Here is a 24,236-nt window from a genome sequence, read left to right on the forward strand (position 1 = left end):
GGGGTCAGAATCACCCCCATAGTATTCCCCTTTATCATATTTTGTACTACCCACTGGTCCGCAGTCATGGACTTCCAAGCCTGAGAAAAAAGGAAGCCTAGCCACCCCAGTGACTTCAAATAGACTGACACGGGAGAACTAGAACTGCTTCCCTGTAGTAACTGGAGAGGAGGAGGAAGGAGTGACTGTCTTACGGATGAAAGACTTCTACCCTTACCACAACCTCTTTATTGTCACAGTATGGATTTCTGGGACTGTTGTTGAGCAAGGGCAGTTTGGTGGAAATCCAGCAGTTCTTAGCCAGGCATGTCTCCTAACAGTGACGGATGTCCCCACAGACCTTGTGACTGAATCAGCCATATCCGGTCAGATTGAATTATTTGCTCTGATGCTGCCTGGTTATCAAGACTAGTCTTGAAAGTGTACCTGTACTTCCTGGGGGAGATTAGGTATTATTGTCCTTACTGTACACCAGAGTGTGTACACATAGCGCCCATGCAAACATGTGGCATTCCCAGGTTTTAGAGACAGACGTCCTACTGCAAATACTTTCTTGGCCCAAGCTTCTATCATTTTTGATTGTCTATCCACTGGAGCAATGGAAGATTACCAAGTGTGAGTCTGGACGATGGTGAGGCCTGAATAACAAGGCTTTCTGGAGAAAGGTGCTCTGATAAAAGGGATGTATCACCCAGTGAAGGCCTATATCTCCTGGCAATGGATCCGTTCACTGCAGGGGATGAGGATGATTTGGTCCTTGTAGCCAGGACACGATCTGGGAGGACCTTATTCAATGGAAGAGGTGGCTGAGAAATATGGACAGAAAGCTGGAGAACGTCTGTGAGAATGTTTGCTTTAACTACCCTAAATTTCAGTAATGTCTGAAGACTTTCTCATGATTGTTTCCCAGAACATTTTATTATGTTTTGCATTGACAAACAACTGAACAAGGCACAAGTCTGATTTCACAAGATTATAGCATTTCAAGGTCTGTTAGGTCAATTACTATCAAACAATACATCTTCATTGCAAAACTGGTGTAAACAATGCTGAAGTAGACGAGTGATAAGTCCAGTACAGTGCAGGATAACTGATTTGCCAATCAGAGTGGTTCGGAGTAGGTCAAGAAGAGCTTGACTCCCCATAAGCCTAGAGTCCCTTGCCCTTTCCCCTCCATCAACCCCCTCCCAAGGTGTCCTTTGTTGAATTTTGTATTTATTTCCCAATACAGCCATCAAGAACAGTTTAAAGCCAGTGCATTCGGTGGGCAAGGAAACATATAAGGGTAAGGAAACATATAAGGCTATTGAAGCCTTTCTCATGATGGAATGGAAAAAGAATGCTCCAGGTAGAAGAAAAACAGATGGGTCCAAGAAGGAGAACTGCAATTGTCAGTGGTCTCCACCAGGCCCTAGAATTGTTGTAATTGATCCTGAGGATCTTTTTGTCAAAGGTCAGTACCAAATAAATCATAAAGAGAGGGATGTTGCTGAAATTATCTATTTTCTAGTAAGTGTTGTGCCTCCCCTCTGGATCTATGTACTGGTGCTAGAGGCCAAGACCCTGAAGAGGATAGTTTTGAAGCAGTCACCAACACTGGCAACGTTACCACAGGAGTCGCCGTCGGTGGCACCACAGGTGGAGAAGCTCTTGATGGAATAGACATTGGTAACAAGGGTCATGTCAACTGCACCATCTGGAGAGACAGAAAATGGGAAAAGGAGCAGAGGGGAGACCTGCCTAGCTGAATTCAAATGGAATCCTTATATATCCTAAAGGGATCAAGGGCACTCCCCAGGGGACCATAGCATGTCTGAAGACTTCACACATGGTGCTGAGGAATGGCTCTGGATAACACCCTGGGCAGGGAGGAAGTCCTGGTACAGCTGTGGCACTGAAGCCTTATGCAGCAGCAGCAGCACCAGTGTCACTGGCTCCTGTGGCAGTGGGGCGTCAACCAGCTCTGGCTCTGAGAAAGGGAGTCCAAGAGGGGTCTCTGCAACTTACTTTGCTTGTGCTTGCTTCCATCACTTTTCTTCTTTTTGTGTCTCTTGTGGGAGGACCCTGACTTTGATGACATGGGGACCTGTAGTAGGGCCTTCATCTTGGCCTACCTCTCTTGCCCATGGCCATTGCCATTTGGCTTTCTGCTCTTTAATGGCCCTGGGGTCATGCTTTGACAAGACTCACAGGCTTTAGCACTGTGATCGAAACTCTAGCACCACAGGCAGATGATGTGGGGGTTGGTAATAGGCAACTACAAAGTTTGAATCCTGGCCAAAGTTTGAACCCTGGCCATTTGGAAGGTGATAAGTTGTTGTACGTAGAGAGAATTTACTGAGGAGAATTGAGCACCAGAAACACGTGGAGAAAAGGGAATTGATGTTGGTACAACACTGGGGGATATGTGTGGTCAGTAACATCACAGGGAAGTACCGTTCAGCATCAAATGGAAATAGAGCCTCCTACTATCGAGGAAGAACTATGGAAGAAAAGTTTCTGAACTGGTCTGATGCCTGGGAGAATATTCAAGAGGATAATCTGCAGGTAGAAGTAGCCATCAGAAAATCCATTTGTGCACATTATGTTGTTCTCATAGAGGCAGTCTTCAGCCTCTATTGGAATCTCCTACTTTTATTTTGGCAAACAGTAGTACATAGGTATTAGGTTGAATAGCACAATTAAGTCAAGGAATCACATAAGAAATTGGCTAGCCTTTATTGGAAGCCTGCACTGGGTTAGTGCATTGGCTAAAAACAGTGGTTGACTATGCAAGATCCTCAACAAACTTTGTGATTCATTTTCCATGTCTTAGCAAGATTAACTGTGTTATTCATAAACCAGAGTTATTACAGGAACACGTTGCTCCTTGAGGCTGTTCCTCCTTAGTCTGTGTGCAGCATCAGGAGTCCCTTCATAAACCTCACTATAGTGAGTGATGGGGTCAAATGAATGTGAGGTTTGGCGGCTTCTGGATTTTTCAGGTGCCAGGGCACCCTTCATTAGCTGGTGAATTGAAAGGTTTACAGAAAGTCTTTTAGATCCCTTGAGTATGCCACTCTGTTCATCCATCTCACCTGCTGCACTCCTGCACATGCCTGCACTTGAAGACGGTGCGTATTCTGAGGGTGCTGTTGTGCTATAGTACTGACCTCAGCTCCCTTAAGGGAGCCGAAACCAATACCATAGCACTGTTCCCGCTTGGCTAACCAGCGGGAACGTCATAATACGATGTTCCTGCCGGTCCGCCCGATGGGAACATTTTACTATGACGTGGGTGAGGCAGCAGGGGTGATGGCCGCCTCATCCCTGCGAGTTTAGCAGTCGGCTCGTCCGACCGCCAAACTCGTAATGAGCCCCTCGTGCCTGTCCCCTTTAAAGGTACTAAAGTAAAATCCAAGTTTAAATTTGTGAAGACATTCTACCAGTGATGGTTTGCATACGGGAACAAAGGAGTGAAGAATTTCCACAAGAGAAGGCTAAAACACATTTTCATACGGTGGCTTTCCGGAGAAATTTTGCTTTTTGGGAAGATTTATTTTTTCTTCATCTTTGTTTCTAAAGAAAAAGGTTAAATATCTGCACTCAGAATCCAATCCTGACAACAGGTTGCATTTTTAGTTGGAAGGACATAATAAACGTGTTGGTGTGTTTTCCTGGAGAGAGAGAGAATGAACACCTATAACATGGTTTAAGAACATTTCAATCAACGTGTCCTTTTTTTAAAATTATTTTTTTATTTTTTTTTTTAATTTTCATGCAGTTATTTCACAGTCCCAATCCCACAGTTTCAAACAAAGTAGGGAAAAGGAAATAGAAGCAAAACAATTTCTCAAGCAGGACGGATCGTTAGAAGAAGCGCACTTCTTTTCTCCATTCTTATTTTTTTGTTTTTTTTTTTGTTTTTTTGTTTAAATTTTTTTTGCAAGTTTCTTTTTTTTCTTGGCAGGCAGTAATAGTAGGGTTTTGTACCAGCGAGCACTCCGGGTGTTTTCTGTCATTATTTGTATGTGTGTGTGCATGTGTGCCGGTGTGTGTGTATTGTTAGAAGGTATTTGTGGCTATATGCAGCCTTGCACCACAGAAATTGCCGGTTACAACTTTCAAAGTAACCGTCGGGCCAGGTGAACACAGATGATAAAACTCATCAATATAAGCAACCCACCCCCAGTTCCTGTTTCTGTGGTTTTTTTGCATTCATTTGAACTTCCCCTAAAGTTCTTATTCTTTTGGAACCAATTGGACATGGTGATATTTCCCAAGACAACTACCTCATCCCCTTGCCCTCAGAGGGGCATAGAAACACTGCATTCTATGGGACATGGGGGAGTAGGGGACATTATATGTCACTCCTGAGTGCTCAATAAGTGCCCCAGCTTGTCCTTGTGAAGAATGAACATGCTTCAGTCCCTACTCCCAAAATCCCCCTTCCCTCCCACTGAAAAAAAACAACCAAAAAGAAAAACAACCTAAAAAGTCAAAAGCCTTCAAAACTGTTTGTTTTTGTTTGGAATTCAACTGAACCCTTCCCCGCACCCCCTCCCACTCCTCATTTGCTTGGCAAATAGTTGTTTAATTGTGTTCGTAAGTTAATATTTTTCATTTCTTTTTTTTTTCTTCTTTTTTTAAGTTTTTTTGTAAAACAGCTTGCAGGTTAGCACCAGTCATCTTCATCTGTCTCACTACAGGGTTCATGCATTCCTTTGCGGGAGTCAGATCCTCTCGACTTGGCAGGTCCATGAGTCGAAGGGGGGTAGAAGCCATTTGGTACCCGCCGCCCGTGCCGGGAAGGTGACCCACAGGCTGGAGCACCCACCCGGGAAGTCCTTGGCGACCGCCCAGAGCTGGGGGCACTGGCTGTCTCATAGGTAAATGTGTCTTCACTCGGCTCGTCATAGTCTGAGCTCCGGTAGTAGCCACTGTGCCGGGATCCCGGATGTGAGTCGGATGTGCGTGAACTTGGAGCTGACCACCTGCTGCTGGCATGACGGGATGTCCGAGGGGAATCGTTTCGTGGCACTGAGTGCCTCTCCAGTCTGGGTGATCGACTGCCGCCCAGGCGCTCTCCGGCTGAAAGCTCAGTGGACAGGGGTGGGTATCTCCGCGGCACGGGGGTGGACATTCGACAGGGGCGCACTGATTGCTTTTGTTGCGAGACGGTGTTCATGGCCTTGCGGACCACAGGGGAATAGGAGACACGTGGCCGGGGCGTGGCTGGGATCTGAGGCAGTTGTCTGCGTCCGCCACGCCTCGGAGTGCTGGTGCCTGATGTCGAGAGGACTGGGCTGCCACTCACGGAACTACTGCCCTACACGAAAATTGAAACAAAGGAAATCAAAAAAAAAATATACAAGAAAAAAATCAAGCAGGAAGAGACGGAAGGAAGATAGAAGAAAGGAAGCCAAACCAGGATAAGCAAACAGAAACAAAAAACAAAAGCAAATCATAGGTTTTAATGGAAAAAAAGCAACAGCCACAAAAAAATACAAGAGGAAAGAAACAAAGGAAAGCGGGAAGAGAAATGAGAAATGGAGTTTTGTAAGTTTTGGGGTTTAAATAGCAAAAAATTCTAAAATTACTGACACGCTTTGAAAGAAAGAAAATAAATAAATAACGGGGTGGATTTCAGCAGGAGTACCGAGAGCATGGGGTGCATGGGACTCAGAGTAAGACAAGTAATTTGGAGGAATCAAGTGGCAGCTGTTGTTTAAGTATGATCAGAGGAAAGCAGGCAGAGTGTATAGTGGAGCAGGCATGGAATTGATGGAAGCAGGCAAGTCATCCAGGGGATCAGGCAATGAATCTATAGAAGGGAAGGTGGGAGATGAGGACGGGCCAGCTAATAATCTGAGGCAAAAGGTGAGGGTCATTGGGAACAGGTGAAGGAACTAGCTGAGCAAGCAGATGACTCATGAGAGCAGGTGGGCTCTAGGATAAGAAATTGTACATTTAGGGCAGCAGTTGAAAAGTCTAGGGCAGCATGTGTTGCACCCATGAAACCATGGGGCGAGTGTAGAGGAGATCTGAGGTCTAGGAAGAAGTTGCAGGTTCCAAAGAAGTGCAGGTAGATAAACAGTAGCTGATGAATAATGCAATAAAATAGGTGGAAGGCATAGGGAAGGATGGGATGGCCATGGATAAATGTTGAGAGGCCTAGGAGAGCAGGCTGAAATCTAGAGAAGCAGGTTGGAGATGCAAGAGAGTGGTTTGGAAATGTGGGAGAGCAGGCAAGAGCTTACTGTAAACATGCAGATATCAAGGAGAGTAGACAGAGATTGAAAGGAACAGTTTGGGAATCTAGGTAAACAGGCTGGCGATCTGGGGGAGGAGGCTGGATGGATGAAGGGCAGCAAGCTGGATTTTATGGGAGCAGATTAGAGATCAAAGCCCATATTTACAGGTGGCCTGCAGCACCGGTGCATCACTTTTTGTGACGCACCAGTGGCGAAAGCTGCTGACCCATATCTACAAGGCCGCCCAATGCTGTTTCATGTGACTTTACATGGCCTTGTAGATATGGAGTAAGGCAACGCAGCACAAGTCGATGTATTGCCTTTCCTTGCATCAGGGAGGCGTTTCCATGAGTGTTGCATGAGTATTCTCATGCAACATCCATGGATTTTGACGCATTCCCAGATTTACAAGGTTTTGTAAACCTGGGAATGCGTCAAAAGACTATGCCACTGCAGGGGTAGCGTACAAGTGATGCAATGGGGAGAAATATCTTTATTTTTCCCTGCTTGTTCCTCTTTCTACATGTGCTGCATTCTGCAGCACACATAGAAGGAGGAAATCACCTCCATTGATTGTTTTTGTGCAGGAAGGTATCTCTTCCTGCACAAAAAGAATCATCCCCACAACGCAGACACCCTTGCACCATGGTGCAAGGGTGCCTGCGTTGGTGCACGGCAGCAATTTGAGCACCAGCGCAGGGGGATAGTACTTGAATGCACTGTGTCTTCTAGACAGGGGGCATTTCTGCTCTTTCCCGAAGGCGCAGGGCAGCACAGCAAGACTCTTGCTGCACAGACCTCTACCATGGGCCTTGTAAATATGGCCCTCAGAGCAGAAGGAGAGATCGCTGTGATAGCAGACAGGAAGCTAGGAAAGGGGGTAGAGATCTAGAGAAATAGACAGGAATTAGAGTAGATGGGGTCTGGGGAGAAGACAGGTTTCAGGAGGGGTGAGGAATTCAGGACACAGGCATGGTAATAAAGAAGAGCAGGCAGGGGACGCTAGGGGAAGAGGCATGCAGCTAGCTGAGCATGCAGACTTTTTAAAGTAGGTGGGGAAAGTTGAAGAACAGGTGGGTCAATAAGGGTGCATGCTACTTGTCGAAGATAGAATGTAGTCAATTCAGGAGAGCAGAAGCCAATGTAGAGAGGTGGATAGGAGTTTAAGGGACCAGGAGGACATGTAAGGGAAGAGGCTTGGTTTGAAAGAGTAATGCAGGAGTATGTACATTGTTAGGAATTGTAATCTAGTGGACGAGGCATGAGAGAAAGTGTTAACCAGGGCAGGAGGTGCAAGGTTTGTTAATGAGAAATCATTGGAGAATCTCTGGTGGGGATGGAGTGGCAGGTGGTGTGTGACAGGTGTGAGATGAAGAGGAGCATGGATAGGTCTGGAAGAGAGCTGCTCTGGACACCACTCTGGCCAGCATTGTTTAATTACATATCTACCTTCTGCTTACTCCTATTACACAAGAAAGGCTCTCCACTGAACACTCTCCCGCTCCCCATTCCCATTTTGGTTTGAGGGAGGCATCACGAAATACAGAGATTTCCTACTTTTGGTTCTTCCAGTTAGTGTGCAACTAACAGAAATTACAGAGAAACAGGCTGGTTTATATTGGAAACAATCTAACTGAACATCTAGGACTCTTTGGATAAGGTTTGAGTAGGGTTTTAAGCTTCCTTGGGTGTGGCTGAGTGAAATTCTAACTCCCTAGGTTTTGGTTTGAGTAGGTGTCAATTTTTCTTGGGTGTGGTTTGAGTAGGGTGCAGGACCCCTATGGTATGATTTGTATACAGTTACAGAACTAATGATCATGGATTGCAGTGGATTTTAGGACTTACGAGTTAAGGGCTGAATTCAGATACCTGTTTAAACAGCGTGCATGTAATAATTATCACATACTCACATATTTTCTCTAATACATTCCGTAAGGTCAAAGCTGCTGAAATGTATCAAGTGAAAAGCATGGGAAATAAGTGAAACATCTTAAATTCATTTTTAAATAATTCTACATGTAACGCCCCACTTTCTTTTAAAAGTTCAGGATAGCTGGAGTTTACCACATGTTGTAAATACCTTACTCTGGAGTAATGGTATTTGCCACATATTGTAAATACCCCACCATATTCTGAGAAGTTTGTAATGAGAGACATTGTGTTTGGTTAAAGTATGGTTCTAGCGCCATTGCTTATGGAGTTTTAGCCCCTTTTGGGAAGGTTAGAATAGGATTCTGAGTCCCTTGGTTATGATTTGAACAGAGTGTTGAATTCTTTAGATGTGATTTTATAAAGGTCTAGCTGCACTCATCATTGTTTGTGCTGGATTTTATATCACATGTGTTTGGTTCTGGTGCAGTTTCAGCTCGATTGGGTATGGTGTGAGTTCAAGCTCATTTAAGCATTGTTCAAGTATTAATTCAGCCCCACTGGTTAAGAGTGTGATTCTAATTCCTTTGGGTGTAGTTGTTTGGATCCTCCCTTGGGTATGATTCAAGAAGCATGCTAGTTCCGCTGGGTAAGGTTGAAGTAGGGTGCCTGGGTTAACCGAGTATAACTCGAGTAGGCTTTTTGCTCTACAGCTAAGGTTTAGAAAGGACTCTGGTTTTCTTAGCATATGGTTTGTGTGGCATGAAGGCTCCACTAGATATGCTATAAATTGGACTCTAAATACCCTTCATTTGGTATTAGTGGAAATGTGGAAATTCTGTGCAAGACCAGAGCACAGCATTTTTTATTTGTTCCTGGCAGTATTATGGGCCCCTTTGGTATTATCTGAGTATAACTGAGGAGCTTTAGGAAACATTTTGCAGAGAGATGTCTGATACCTTGGGTCCAGATTGTGTCTGGGACCTTCAAAACATGAATAGGTCCATCAGGCGTTAATTAATGATCTCTGACAACATAAGTGGGGTTGACAAAACAAGAAGTCTAATGTGTGGCCTATTGGGTGTGATAGTTGAAACGAGAAGTGAAGGGAGGCTTCAGGGTTGGAACAAGAACTGAAGTGTTGTCTCTTAGTTGGGTGGTAGAGTTGTAACAATATGTAAGGCAGGGAATTTCACTAAAGTAGCAGAGCTGGCTCCAGAAGTGAGTTCGAGTCTCTTAGCTGACAGAGTCATGTGAACCAGGAATGAAGTATTTCCTCTTAGTTAAAAAGTAAGAGTAAAAACAAGACGTGAGGCGGGCCTTTATGTTGATAGCTGAATGTGAATGAGTAATAACATATTATCTCTTAGCTGGTGGTTAGCTGTAGGTTAGGAAGTGAGGCAAGTAGATATCTTCGGTTTTTAAAGGTTTATATTCTAGGCTTTATGTGGACTGTATCAAGTGACAAACTATAACGAATCTTTAACAAAAATAAGAGTTGATTAGCTTTAGAGCTAAGCACAGCATGCCTTCTTTGGATTAACTCTGTTCTGAAAGATCCAAAAATCTAATGGGCACATTCTGAACCTCCTCCAATATATCAACATTTCACCAATAATTTGTTTGCTATTGTAAAGATACTGAAGAGTTACTTCCCTCAGCTTTAACAGCTATTAACACCCTCTTTGGGGAGTGCTAACCACTTTTAATTGCTTGTCGTCTAAATATGGGTCCTTGCTAAAAGCAAGAGCAAGTAATGAGAGGAAGGGTAATTCACAGATACTACTACAAATTGTGGAGCTTCCTGTGCTTGTCTGGTTGCAACACATTCCTGTGAATTTTCTTTCCCTATGTTTCACTGCACTAAGAGAACAGGGTGGGCTGGGGTTACTGTCTCAACAATGTTGAAAAGAGCAGCTAACTTCCATTCTACCCATGGTCCCACCATCAAATCATTAGCACTAACACTGGTACCAGACACATATCACAGTGTGGTTCACATGTCTCCCCTGGGTTTTCATGCATTGCTCAGACCACTTCTGGATCTCTGGTTTGCAGCGATAGCATATATAAGCACAAGTATAAGCACATTTCATTTTAAGCATTTCTAGAATGGTTTTGCTCATAAAAGTCAACGCAAGATAGGGTAAAGAACATGGAATAAAAATAAAACAATGATATGTGTTTATTATTAAAAGGGAGCCTCATTAGCGCAATGAAGGAACACACTATTCTGAACCGTATTTGTTACCTAATTATGCTTAAAGGCATAGTATTTTTCAAATATAGTGTGGTGCTCAAACTTGGCCACCAACCAACATAGCAGTAGCATTCTATGCCAATGGATCAGTCAGTGTCCTGGAATGGAGGGAATTTGCCTGTGATTCCCTCTTTTTTTGCAAACCTTGGCTTCGGGGAAAACTCTGAAGCCAATGATTTTAATGGAAAATCTTACTTTCACTAATTTGGGTGCCAAGCTACAAGCTCTGCAAAAGGTAAACCTAGTGAAATCATTTCCTTTTGAATTGGCCTCAGTTCAGTTACTCATTGAACCTAAATTAACATCTGAAATGCATAATGGCAACAGACGCAGTGCTTGGGGCTGTATACCAATTCTCATTTAAAATGGCCGTCACACCGTGACTTGGGTCAGTATGTAAGCTTCACCTTCTATCAGAAAATACAGCCCCTCTGCGTCAATTAGTGCTGTTAACAATTACTCAACCAGGTGACTTGGGCAGAGTGTCCTTAAATAGCTCAAGAACCTATGTCACTCCTGTGGATTTGGAGACACTGTGGTTCAAGATTGTTTGATCATCTGGCCACTATTTAAATCCTGCACTGCCCCAAATACTAACAATTAGAAGCCTTTGACAAACGCACAGTGTTACCTCGTGGCTGAAGAAACCTTGCGTCTGTGGCCTAGAGTCATCTCAACTTGCCTCAGCATTAGTAGCCCACTCTGTATCTCACATGAACTCTCAAAATAATCAAACATTTACCAAAAAGCCAATCTGAGCAGCGTCGCCAGTCACACATTGTCTTCCTGAAAGTTTGAAACAGATCCAGTGCAACTTCTCAGCTAAAGAAATCTGCTCTCATCTTTGTTCTTAAAACAAAAGCTAATTCTCACAACAGAGTGGGCCTAAATCTGAAAGTCCCAAGGGCAATGCCTATATGCTTCTGTTCATACACTTCTTGAGTAGGAATCACTAAAAAGAGTGCATATCTTAAGTTGGAGATAGGCTACTGGATTTCACTGCAATAACTCGCCTACCCGATCTTCCTGTGCTGAAGTGGAATTCTCTGATGAAAGACAGCAACTGGACAAACCCAGTTTGCTTATAAAAGTTACAACAGTAAAACCTGCTCTTAATGGCGGACAGTGCTGGGCCTCAAAGAACAAGGAACTTTTACAGTACAGAGAACCCAACAGATATGTAATGAGAGCTAGTTGTAGACTAACCTGAAACAGTTTCTACTACCATGTAATAAAGGAAACCATGGAATAATTACACTACTGCTCAGAACAACAACGTCAGTCATAAAAACATTATTTTGATCTCAGCAGTTCCTCCAGTCTACAATATGCACCATTCACAAGTAACACAATGTAACTTTAACATTTCTTAAAAGCCTTGGTACTTACACAATGGTTTATTTAAAGTTTGACAGATGTGGGACATCTGCCAAAAAGGGTGGATGCCTGGAATGCCGCATTATAAAAGAACTAATGTTAATGCCACTCTAAACTCAGCACACGGGATGCCTGCCACATTTTGGCACATGTCCTGGTCCATCAAACTCTAAATGATTTCTCAACATTTTCTCTTGCCAGTGCCGCCATTCTTTAACAATTAAAATTCATATGTTAAACACTGTGATTCAGCGTATACAATCTCAAACTATCATCCCAAACCTGTGACAAGACATATTTTGGGATATTAATGGGGCATCTAATCTCGACCAATTACTATAGCCACTGCAAGAATTTGACTCCCTTTCTATATCCACAAAGAACACAGCACCTTATTTTGGCAGCGCCTCACCCAATGTTTATGCACTGGTGGCACAACGTGACTCAGCTCCTATGATTTTGATGAAGTCTCACCGGTTGGTGACTGAGACTCTAGCTAAAAACAGACATGGCTGCTATCACAGATTCTGATAGCTCACTGTTTAGCTATTAAACTCCAAAGGCAAGTTGGTGTGGCTAGCCTCGCCAACTCAGAGAAGACTGTGCAATTAAAGTTCTTAAAAGAGATCTGATGTTATCGTGCCACTAACCTACAAAGAAATGTATTACAGTGATTACTGAGTAAATGACATGCAATGAAGTCGAGAAGCAAGGATCTGAAAGCACTGATCAAGCAATGACAACTCAAGAAGCTAATGCTTTGGAATAACAAGCAAATTATATTCAATGACACCAGGTTCTGATATTTGTCAGTAAACAAAACATCAATTCCCTCTTCTCTAAACTCCCACTCCCCTTCTTAGTGGTGCTCTGGCATCATTTCAGAAGACTCACCCCACTTTTTTGTCTGATTCTATGAAACCCCTCTCATTTGAAGATCCACTTCTTGAAGCTCCTTCCCTTTTATCTGAAATCTTCCCATTTTTCTGAAGCCCTTCTCTGTGGTGCCCTGTATTCCTCTCTAGGGCCTAGCCTCTCCTCCGGGAAGCACCGACCTGATGATGTCTCTCAGCTACTCGCTCAAACTCTCCTCTAATCTATTAAGCCCCTCTGTTGAAATTCTTTTACCATGTCAAAAAGGCCCCCCTCCTCTTTGAAGTGTCTCCCCCTTTCAAATTACCTATCTGTTTTAAACCCCTGTCTGTTTGAAGTTCCCCGGTCTTTTCTACAATGACTACTGATCCACTTAAACGTCCCTCCCCCATGTCAATCCTATATGGTTCAACCATTGTTTTTCTATCGCCCTTGAGCACCTTTAACTCAATCCCATGTTGAAATCCAAAGTTCTAGCCGGACGCTTTTCAGAAATGGGCATCATGTGCAACACTCCTTGCCCTGGAACCGGATCACCGGTGCTATCTCGCTGACTGTCCTGAGGCAGAGGCATGTCGTCCCACAGGTGTAGAGGGATAAGAGGGGGCCAAACCCACCTGCCGATGAGGCATGCATTCTCGTCCCTCACTCGGAGAGCGAGACCAGCGCCTCTCCCTGGAACGCGGGTGGCTGTACTCCAACCGCTCCTGCGAGTAGCGCTCCTTGTCAGATGAGGTGTGGTGATGGTGGTGATGGTGATGGTGGTGGTGCTTCCTGTCCTTGGGCCGACCCCGGTCTTGGTCTCGTTCCTTGGGAGGCAGGTCCCCTGACTGCGTCGTGATGCTCAAGTCTGTTCCAAGCCCTGGTAATAAAAACACGAAATCCCTAGTTAGAACTAAACGTAGAAACAAAAACAATTTCACAGAGGCTTCATTTGTAGTGGGTAAAGGAGATAGGATGAAAAAGTTTGGACATAGATTCTGCAGCCCAAATATGCTCCCACTTGGATCAGAGGGCTCATTTTATTTTCTTCTATTAGAGAAAGTATAAGGTCTTGTAAGTAGGAGATATTCTACTTGTGAATCCGCCTGCACATTGAATGACATATATCTTTACCAAAAAAGTTTGTCTTTATTGGCATGCCACAATGCAAGCATCAAGTTCATATTAAAAGTTTGGCAAAATGTACTGCTGGCAAAACAATGGTAAAAACAAAATAGGTTACCTACCTTCAGCAACACCCTTTCTGGTGGTTACTCTATATAACTGCAGATTCCTCATATTGGACAAAATCCCAAGTGGCAAGTTTTTTTTTTTTTAATTTTTTTTTTTAGCAAATCCCTTGTGCAATAGTATGTGTCATTATATGGCTCCACATTGGCTCCGTCCTGCCCTAGAAGTGACGTCAGGGTTACAATATAACTGCCACCTTCTAGCGCCAACATCAGTTTGTTTCTCATATCTGTCCATGTTTTTGGACACTGGGACCTTCAATAATCAATTGTGCCAATGTTAAGATCGCTAAATTTAATCTTTTTTAATATGGACCAAGGTAGTCCATTCCACTGAGTGGGAAGGAGGCTGGGTCAGTGAGTAACTTTTACTTCTGATGGATACTTCTAACTGTAGGTTCCTCAACTTGTGACTAAATACCAAAGCATTAACTCCCATGTGGTGGGTCTGTGAAATGGCTCAGACCACAAAATCCTGCAGGACTGAACAGGAAAAGTGCCCCTCCTGCAGGACCTGGTTTTCAAGCAGTAGTACTTTGTGAGTGTGTGGACTGAAGCCCACGAAGTAACCTGGTACATGCCCAATACAGACATTCCACACACCAATGCATAGGCTCTATTTTAATTGGCCCAGAAGCCTTCTGGAGGCTGTTTCTTGGCCAATTTGTATCAGATTTTTATACAAAGGACAATCCATTTGCAAATGGTCCGTTTTTGCACTGCCACACCTTTCCTTGTCCCAGAGAACCCAATGAAAAGCTGATAGTCCCCCTGAGAGTCCCTGGTGCAAAGCTCAGGACTATCTTAGGGTTCAAACTACCAATGTCTTCCTCCTTGCATGGATGAGAAGGGGCAAAGAACACCCCCAGAGTGACAGACTTCCTGATTTGGAAAGGTGTGATAGCTTTTGGGTGGAACGCCGCCTTAGATTGTAGCATTAACTTGTCCGGAAAGAAGGTGGTGTGTGGATGCTAGACAGAGAGTGCTACTAACTCACTCGTGATGAGCTGAAGTGATCACAATGAGGTACAATGTCTTCAGGGTTAGTAACCAGAGAGGACAACTGTGCATTGTCTCGAATGGAGTACACGTCTGAAATGTGAGAACCAAATTCAGATCCAACTAGGATATCACACCAGGTTTCAGCTGATAACTGCGAGTCAGCCCTTTGTAAAAAGCATCACAACAGGTGATGTAAGCAGAGATGGCTGATCAAGTAACCATAAAAAAAGCAAATAAAGCTGATAAGCAACCCTTAACTGTGGCCACAGCAAGGCCTTACTGAGCGAATGAAAGCGAAAAAATAAAGGCTGACAGATGATTAGGCTTGCAGGGGTTGCACATGCGGAGAAGAACAGCACACATAAACTTCTCTTAGTGTCCTGCATAGATAGTTTGGATGGAGGGACCTCTGTCTGCCAGAATAACATTTGCTACATCAGGAGGAAGTTCAAAAGCTGTCAATTGTAGCCTCTCAATCACCAAGCATGGAGGTGTAAGTTCTATAGGTTTGGGTGCAGGACCTTGCCCTGTTGCTCTGACAGAAGATCCTTCCGAAGGGACTTAGGGATCAAAGGACAGATGCTAATGGTCAGAAGTTCTGGATATCACACTCTCCAGGCCCAACCTGGTGCTACTAGGATGACTTGGGCCTGGTTGTTCCTGATCTTCTTCAGACCTTTGATCAGGACAGGCAGAGGTGGAAGGCACACAAGTGCCTCGAGTTCCATTGCAACTGATAGGCATTCTTAAGGGAGAACTGCCTTGGGAACTCCAATGTGAAAAAGTTTTGAGGCTGCCGGTTCTCACCAGTGGCAACAAGATTGAGACAAGTTTCTCTCCAATGATGGAAGATGTCCAGGTGCAACCCCTGATTATAGCTGATATTTGTGGTCCGCTATGCAATGCTGGCTGAGTTTTTCCTTGCTTACAATTAAAGATTGTGCCAGGTGTTGTACACACAGGGAGATGCCCTGATCACTCAGTCAGTTCTAGAGGCATTATCCTACTTGGCACAGAACACATGACACCACTGTGCCCTGCTTGTTGTTATACCATATGGCGGTAGTGTTGTTGTAACAACTAGCACCTGTCCCCCCTTGATGGACGGGAGGAAAGCCTTCAGTGCCAAGCGAATCAGCCACAACTCCAACAGGTTGATGTGAAAGCAGGTTTCCACCGGACGCCAGACTCTTCTGATCTCCTCCTCTCCCAATGGCCTCCCTAACCCAGCAACGATGCATCTGTCATGACTGTTAGCTCTGGGTTCAGAAGGGAGAGGGGTCTGCCACCACTCTAGTTGTGATCCAGCAACAACCACTGCAGATCTTTCGCAGCCTCCTATGATACCTGAATGGAATTTGAAAAGTTCCATTACTGATGAGCCCACTGAGACATTGGATCCCACTGCAAAGCCCACATGTGCACCTTGGTGTGGTCCACTTGCTGGATGCAGGATGCCAAGAAGCCTCAGAGCCACTATCACTGAGACTCAGGTCAAGGGCTAAAATATAGGGATCATAGAATGAATATCCTGGACTCACTAAGCCAGAGAGAACACTCAAAACAGCACTGTGTCCAGGATTACTCCATTAAAAGGCAGCCTCTGTGATGGAGTCAGGTGTAAAATTGGCACATTGATGGGGAACCCCAGCGGTGTCAACAGGTTGACAGTCATCTGGAGGTGGTTAGCAACTGATTGAGAACTACAAGAAGGAAAAGGGAGATACTGTCCTGTCCAGTGTACACCCTCCGAAAACGTAATGCAATACTATCAAAGTACACTGTTCTGACTTGTTGGACACCACATGGTCAATTAGATGGGGGTCACCAGGTCATAAAACACATTAGTTTGTTATTTGTTAGAAGGAAGTGCCCTCACTCACCATTAGGTGACACGCTTCATCATTGGGCACTGCTCCTCATCAGGCTGGCGCTGCAATGCCTGACGGGCCCCTCAGGGGGCTTTTTGCCAGAGATCTTTTGCTTGTCGTTACCGGGAAAAAGTGAGATGTGAGGAGGACTAGAATGAGTGTAGTTAAAATTGACTACAAGTGCCAGAGTGATAAATTTGATTGCAAACAAAATTAATTGGGAGCTATGTCAAAGTTAAAAACAGGAAGGGAAAATACCATGTATAATTGTTTTCCACAGAAGGATGTGAAAGAAAAGGGGGGAGGGAGGGGTTGTTCCCTCAACTTAAAATATGAAAGAGGAAGAACACCAAATTCTATATTAGACCAACTATCTACACTACAGGAATTGCGGTTGACATGTTTCTTGCCCTATTAGTCCCTACGGATCTGGTGGCGATTCATCAGGTCCTAAAGAGTGCCACAGCTCTCACTAACAAGGTATGAGTGCTCCTCACTCGTGTGACCTATTACTACTTATCGATTATATGTTGAGTAAATGTCCCACTAATGGTGATGACCATCCTAGTTTCAGGAACGGGCCGCTTGGGAACACATGGATGCTACTACTCCCAAGCAGTAATATACGTGCTCTTTGGAGTAGAGGTCCTCTTAACTTACCCGTCATCCATGAACCTGAAAGATGACAACCCACCTAACTGGCTGTGTTATAATCCAAAATGTCGGAACAGTGTACTTTGATAGTATTGCGTCACAACTGTTTGAGACATCTTTGGCAACTGGTTGTCCAGGTAGGGTAAACTGGTATTACCAACCTCATTAGACAGGCAGCACCCACCATCACTTCTGTGAATATACGAGGTAGTGTCTGTGGAACTGCAGGACAGGGAAATGGAAATAGGCATCCTTCAAATCCAATGCCACCATCCTGTCGTCTGGATCCATGGCAGACAGAACTTGGGCCAGAGTGAACCTTTTGATCTTGTCTGTCTTTGGGAATGATTTTAGAGGGAGTAGGTTGAGAATAGGACAAAATATTTTAGCCTTCTTCAGCACCAGAAAGGAATGCGTGTGTCAGCCAGCTCGACCTTTGATGCAGGCATCCTTTTTATAGCTTCCTTACCCAAAAGAGCATGGACTTCTTTTCGGAGAATGGATAAGTGGTCATCTGGAAGCATAGGTGGCATCAGGGGTCACCCCCCCACCGGCAGCAGCAGCTGCAAACCTTTTACAATAAAACCATAATAAACTGTGTTTATTATGGTTTTATTGTAAAAGGGGCGGAGGGGGAGTGCACATCACTCCCCGTCAGTGCGCATGTATGTTTTGCCGGCCAACTCGGGCCGGCCAAACACACATGCGCACAGGGCTCTCTCCAACCCAGCACTGTGTTGGCGGGTTGGAGGGAGCAGGCAGAGGCTCCCACTCTGTCTTGGAGGACCAGTCAGTGTGCTCTGTCCAAGCCTAACACTGTTTTCATGCTGCCTGTGCCTGCAAGTACTGGAGGCAGAGGAGCACAGCAGTGCAGCGAGGAAAGAACGTTTTTAAAAAAAAGTATTTATTTTTTTCAGGAACCTCCATCCCTCCCCCGCCACGTGCCATCCCACCTCTTTTCCCCTGCAAGCTGTGACTGGCTGGCATGTTAAGAGGGGTGGTTGGAAGGGCAGGGCATCCCCATATTTGAAAACTTGAAGCACTTTCTGTCTAATGTGATTCTTTGCCACCCATGGTGGTAATAACTTATTCGGCCTCCAACTTGGTGACAGTCCACCGCTGAGGGCAAACTAAAGGGGTTCTGCACTAGTGGTAGTGGCGGGGCAAGAGATTGAATAGTTTGTTTCGTTGGGGGCATGGACACTGTTGGACGGATACTTATCCTCGAAAGGACATGGAGGTCTATTTTTGCAGAAGCAAAGCATGTTGTGGCCTCTGCTGTATCCCAATTCTGAAGTCTCGAAGGGGCAACATTGTTTGGGAATCTGCTGCATAGGTGTTCAAGGTCAAGATAGCGCACTGTTGTCTTGCTCTAATGCCAAGACGGCCTTGTCTCCAAAGAGACCGGTGCCATCACATGGCATGTCCTTGAGAGATTGTTGGACCTCACTAGAGAAGCCAGTGGATCTTGTCCATGTGTTCTTTTGAAGCACCACAAGCAAGACAACAGTGCGCTATCTTGACCTTGAACACCTATGCACCACACTGGTGTCCAGGCCCTTCCAGATCGTGTACTTCGCCTTGTCTTAGCCATCCTGAAATATTAGTTAAAGTTTGGCATGAAGATCATCTGGGGCTGTGGGCAAGATATTTCTCATCATAGCCACAAAGCTTTCGAGTAACTTCCCAGGAGGCAACTCGAATTTAAGGACCCAAAGGCAAGGCTGGCAGAGCATCTGTTTCCATATTTCTCAATATGTTTCGACTCTTTGTCTGGCATGGTGGTTGGAAATGCATTTGGCTTGAGGTGAATGGTGAAACCCTGAATCATACAACTCTAGTGTAGGGTCCTGCAGGAGGAAAGGTGGGTTCCCGGAGCTGGCCTGTGCCTTCACATATTTTTGCCTGATGACAGGAGGGCAGGATTCTGACTTCACCCAGCTCCGCAAAAGGGTGTTGGTTAGGGCCTCATTATATGGAATGAGCAATTCGGAAGAGGTGTGCCCTAGCTGCAGAACCTTCAGTAAGTACATTTGTTGTAACCTCCACTGAGAGAAGCTGGAGATCAAGAACTTCTACCTCCCTTTTCATCTCCATAGCGAATGAGTCAGTTCCCTCTGTACAGTCCTCACTCTTTATCATATATCTGCAATGTATCATTGCCGTTATCATCATGTGGCTCCAGGTTGGAAAAACTGTGAGGTAGCAAATACTTATTAGTGACAGAAGGGGGCTGCATAAGAGGTGGAGGCAGATGCGTCTTCGATCTAGGTTGTGGCAGATTGGCTTCTGCATCACAAAGGACTATGGGCTCATTTTCTCCAGTGGCATTGATGCCTGTGTCAGATGCAATGGGAACTGGCATGGTTTTTGGGGCCATATGTGGAATTGGAGTGAGCATCAGACCCAAAGTAGGGACAGGCCCCAGGGTAGGGTCGAGAGTCACAGTTATTGGCAGGGACGAATCTGGCTGCAGTACCCTGACTGGAGGCCATCTCAGATCCAATGAATCTGAAGATGGGCCAGAGGGCTCCAGACAGGTACCATAAATCCACAACATAGCCTCCTTGATGGTTTGAGTCTGCTGTAGCATCATCGATGGACCCAGGAACTTGGTCTGAATGGGACTAACAATAGGATCAGTTCTGTGGTGAGTGACTGGGAGCTGGAGAAACACTGATGTTCATGCAACATCTCCTGCCAAGAGTAGCAGAAAGAAGAAGAGCCATGTTTGGACTTCTGGTGTTTTTCTTCTTGGACTCAACTTAGGATTTGGAGAGGGATGATGACCTCTCAGCTATGGCCTCTGGTCTGAAAACACGTCCTCGACTTCGAATGAGACTGTGACTTCCCAGCCTTCCAGCGCTGCTTGCCAATGTAGAATTTAACCTTGTGTTCCCGGATGGCCTTTGGATTCATTTGAGCGCATTTGCTGCACAACTTGGAGTCATGAGAGGAGGTGAGACACCCTTTCACACTACAAAAATGTTTGGAAAATCTTCTATAAGATAACAGAAAATGCGGAAATGAGCTCCATATCCACATTGGAAGGCACGGAAAGAAAGAAAGTGATGTTAATGTGTGACATTTATATTGCGGCCCCAACAACATATCCCGGACAGGAAGGAACGGATGTGGAGGAGCTCGACCCCAACTACCAGCCAATTGCAGAGAAAAAAACTCAGGATCCAGTCTGGCGCCTGCTGTATTCACTCAGTGAGGACTCTACCATTAGAAGTATTCATCAGAACTAAAGAATATGTGTGTCTGTGGGAGAGGGTAATTTTTTCAGTAAGCAAATTTAACAGTATTTCAGAAGTAAATGTAAAGATTGTCTCTAATTAATCCACACATAAAAATACAAAAGGCAAGATATAGAAATATAAAAGGACTAGCCAAAAAGTAAGGCCCTAATTTAAGAATAGTGGCGTATTTAATATACGGCGCACCATGGCAGTAGCTAGGGAACTAGTGTCAGAATTCTTGACGCTAGCTTGGAGCTTTGCAGGATTAGCATAAAAAATGTTGACGCTAATCCTGCAAAGCCCATTGAGGCCCATTATAAACAATGGTGTGCCTCCTGTTAACGCCTGCTCTGAGCAGGTGTTAAAAGTGCTGAAAAACATGACGCAAAGAAATCTCTGGGATTTCTTTGCACCATTTTTTTGTCCCCCTAACAGGGGAACGCCCCCTTTGAATACATTATACCTGACGCAGGCATAATGTAGCGCATAGGGTTACAAAGTGGCACAATGGGTGCATTGCGGCACTTTGTAAATTTAGTGCTGCAATTTTGGCCTCTTTAGGCCACACTAGCATAAAAAGAATGACACTGATGTGGTGTAAGGAGGCGCTAGGGGCTCTTAAATATGCCCCTAAATGCATAAGTGACAGGCTTCAAACAGAACTATTGCAGGAGCCTCACTCTCACCTACATGCGTTCTGTGCTGCAGTTTGCCCTTTGATGATTTCCTGCGTGGCCCCCACTCCAGTATGGTGATACGATACTTCTCCATACAGTAGGCTCAGCAGATAACATAAAAGTGCAGCCTTGGAGAAAATGAACATTCAAGGTCATGCTCAGGATGCCCACCTGCAAGGTGTGTGAGGCCAATGCAGCAAAGCCACTTATTTTTATAAATATAGCACTTACTGCCCCTACTACCTTTATTATGTAGCTTCGGGATGCAGAATTTGAACTGGAGAAAGCATTCTCTAAGAAAGATTGGGTATATCTGGGTAGGGGTGATGCCAGCGCTTAATTTGTAAATACAAACGTGCCGGTGCCCAGAGCCCTCCTCTTAAAGATGCAGCTGCTGCAATAAAATGTGGAAACACGGAATACTGAGGCAGCGTAATCCTGAAGCCATCTTGGGCCTCTTCAATCTATTTAAAGCACTCCATGCCCTTTCAGCTCACTTCTGCAGCTTTCTGCTTTCTACCATTTTTAAGCTTTTTTGTTTTTCTCTTTCTCCATCTTTCCCATGTGTGTCTTTTGCTTGCAGCAAATGCTTGAGGCAGAAGAATAAGCGCCGGCACTCAAAAATAAGTGCTGATGCTGAGCACTGGAAACAACAAGCACAAATTAAGCACTGGGTGATGCCCCTAATACTGTGTTCAAAGTGCATCAATTTACTATTGAACAGGGACATAATGGGGGTCATTCTGACCCTGGCGGCCGGTGACCGCCAGGGTCACCGACCACGGGAGCACCGCCAACAGGCTGGCGGTGCTCCCGAGGGCATTCTGACCGCGGCGGTTCAGCCGCGGTCAGAAAGGGTAAACCGGCGGTCTCCCGCCGGTTTACCGCTGCCCCAGTGAATCCTCCATGGCGGCGGAGCGCGCTCCGCCGCCATGAGGATTCAGACACCCCCTACCGCCATCCTGTTCATGGCGGGAAACCCGCCATGAACAGGATGGCGGTAGGGGGTGCCGCGGGGCCCCTGGGGGCCCCTGCAGTGCCCATGCCAATGGCATGGGCACTGCAGGGGCCCCCGTAAGAGGGCCCCAAAAAGTATTTCAGTGTCTGCTTTGCAGACACTGAAATACGCGACGGGTGCAACTGCACCCGTCGCACCCCTGCAACTACGCCGGCTCAATTCTGAGCCGGCGTCCTCGTTGCAGGGGCATTTCCTCTGGGCCGGCGGGCGCTCTTTTGGAGAGCGCCCGCCGGCCCAGAGGAAATGTCTGAATGGCCGCCGCGGTCTTTTGACCGCGGTGCGGTCATTTGGCGGCGGGACTATGGCGGACGGCCTCCGCCGTCCGCCATAGTCAGAATCAGGCCCAATGTGCCATCTGATTGTAGCATACCTAGAGGCAATCTCATACACAGCACAGTGAATAAATAGTGCAATATAAAAAATATTAAATATATGCATTGATAAACCAGTGTGCTTTGGCCACTCCTCCTTTGGTCCTGAATTTTGACCCTTTGTCCTTCTTTTTCACAGCCCCATATTGAATATGCCGCCATGCCAGGAGGTCACTCTATTGTTTACATATCCTGTCAAGTAGTTTTTAAATCATTGTGAAGTTCTGATCAATTTTAATGGACCGGCTTGGTTATATATACATCATTAATCCCGAACTACTCTTTGCCACGTGTGCCAGTTGGGAGATGGAGCCAAAACCTTGCATACTTTTACAACGAAGGCGGGTGTCATGTATTTGACACTACCATGCATGCCATTACTACGCATGCCTTCATACCTTTACAACAAATATGCCTTTACCATGCATGCCATTACAACGAATTTCACTGTAAAGGCATATTTGTTGTATTGGTTTACTGGTATATAAATATATATACATTTTTATTTTTTTGGGGGGCAGTACTTTTTAGGGATTAGGGTGAGTATGGAGTTTTGCATGTTTTTTTTAGGGTTTAAGGAGGATATGGGTTTTTGGGTAGTAAGGGTTTTTTTGGATTTAGGGTAGGTATAGGTTTTTTGGGTGGTAAGAGATTTTTAGGGTTTATGGTGGGTATGGATTTTTGAGTGGACAAGGTTTTGTAGGTTTTATGGTGGGTATGTTTTTTGGGGAAAGTTTTTTTTAGGGTTTAGGGTGGGTATGGGTTTTTGGGTGGTAAGGTTTTTTTAGGGGTTGGGGTGGGTATGTGTTTTTGGGTGGTAAGGGTTTTTAGGGTTTAGGGTGTGTATGAATTTTTGGGTGGTAAGTGCTTTTTTAGAGTTTAGGGTTGTTATGGGTTTTCGGGTGGTAAGGTATTTTTAGGGTTTAGGGTGGATATGGGGTTTTTGGGTGGTAAGGTGTTTATTAAGGGGTTATGGTGGGTATGGGTTTTGGAGGTAAGGGGTTTTAAGTATGGGTAGGGTTTCTAGGGTGGTAAGGTGTTTTTTAAGGGTTTAGGGTGGGTATGGGTATTTGGAGGTAAGTTTTTTTAGGGTGGGTAGGGTTTTTGGGTGGTAAGGTGTTTTTAGGGTGGGTATGGGTATTTGGGTGGTAAGGGGTTTTCGTTTTTAGGGTGGGTATGTGTTTTTGGGCGGTAAGTGTGTTTTTAGGGTGGGTAGTTATGTTTGGGTGGTAAGGGGTGTTTAGGGTGAAAAATATGTGTGTATATATATCTGTATATGTACATATAATTTGATATATATATATATATATATACACACACACACCACACAAACGTGTATATTTTATACATATTATTTAATATCTATATATATATGTGTGTGTGTATGTGTATATATATATACATATATATATATATATATATATATATATATATATATATATATATATATATATATATATATATATATATATATATATATATATTACTATACTATACTTCCCACTTAAAGTTGTACCACTCATATGCCTTTACTAAACCTGCTTCTACAACAAA

At 44.7% G+C, this 24,236-nt stretch overlaps 1 protein-coding gene across 12 annotated transcripts in view; it reads right to left on the minus strand.

Moving 5' to 3' along the window:
* Positions 1 to 89: 89 nt before the first annotated feature.
* Positions 90 to 24,236, minus strand: part of CACNA1A (calcium voltage-gated channel subunit alpha1 A) — a 1,156,221-nt gene continuing 1,132,074 nt past the window's right edge. For 10 of the 12 annotated variants that reach the window (XM_069230415.1, XM_069230416.1, XM_069230412.1 and 7 more), the window contains 2 exons: positions 13,230 to 13,474; positions 90 to 5,308 (listed from right to left, as the gene is read on the minus strand). In XM_069230415.1, the coding sequence (XP_069086516.1) occupies positions 4,655 to 5,308; positions 13,230 to 13,474 (899 nt within the window). In that variant the 3' untranslated portion in view covers positions 90 to 4,654. The remainder of the gene's footprint in view (positions 5,309 to 13,229; positions 13,475 to 24,236) is intronic. The other 2 variants (XM_069230414.1, XM_069230413.1) reach the window with 2 other exon arrangements.

The sequence above is a fragment of the Pleurodeles waltl genome, chromosome 4_2 (genome assembly GCF_031143425.1).
Source record: "Pleurodeles waltl isolate 20211129_DDA chromosome 4_2, aPleWal1.hap1.20221129, whole genome shotgun sequence".
Taxonomy (NCBI): Eukaryota; Metazoa; Chordata; class Amphibia; order Caudata; family Salamandridae; genus Pleurodeles; species Pleurodeles waltl.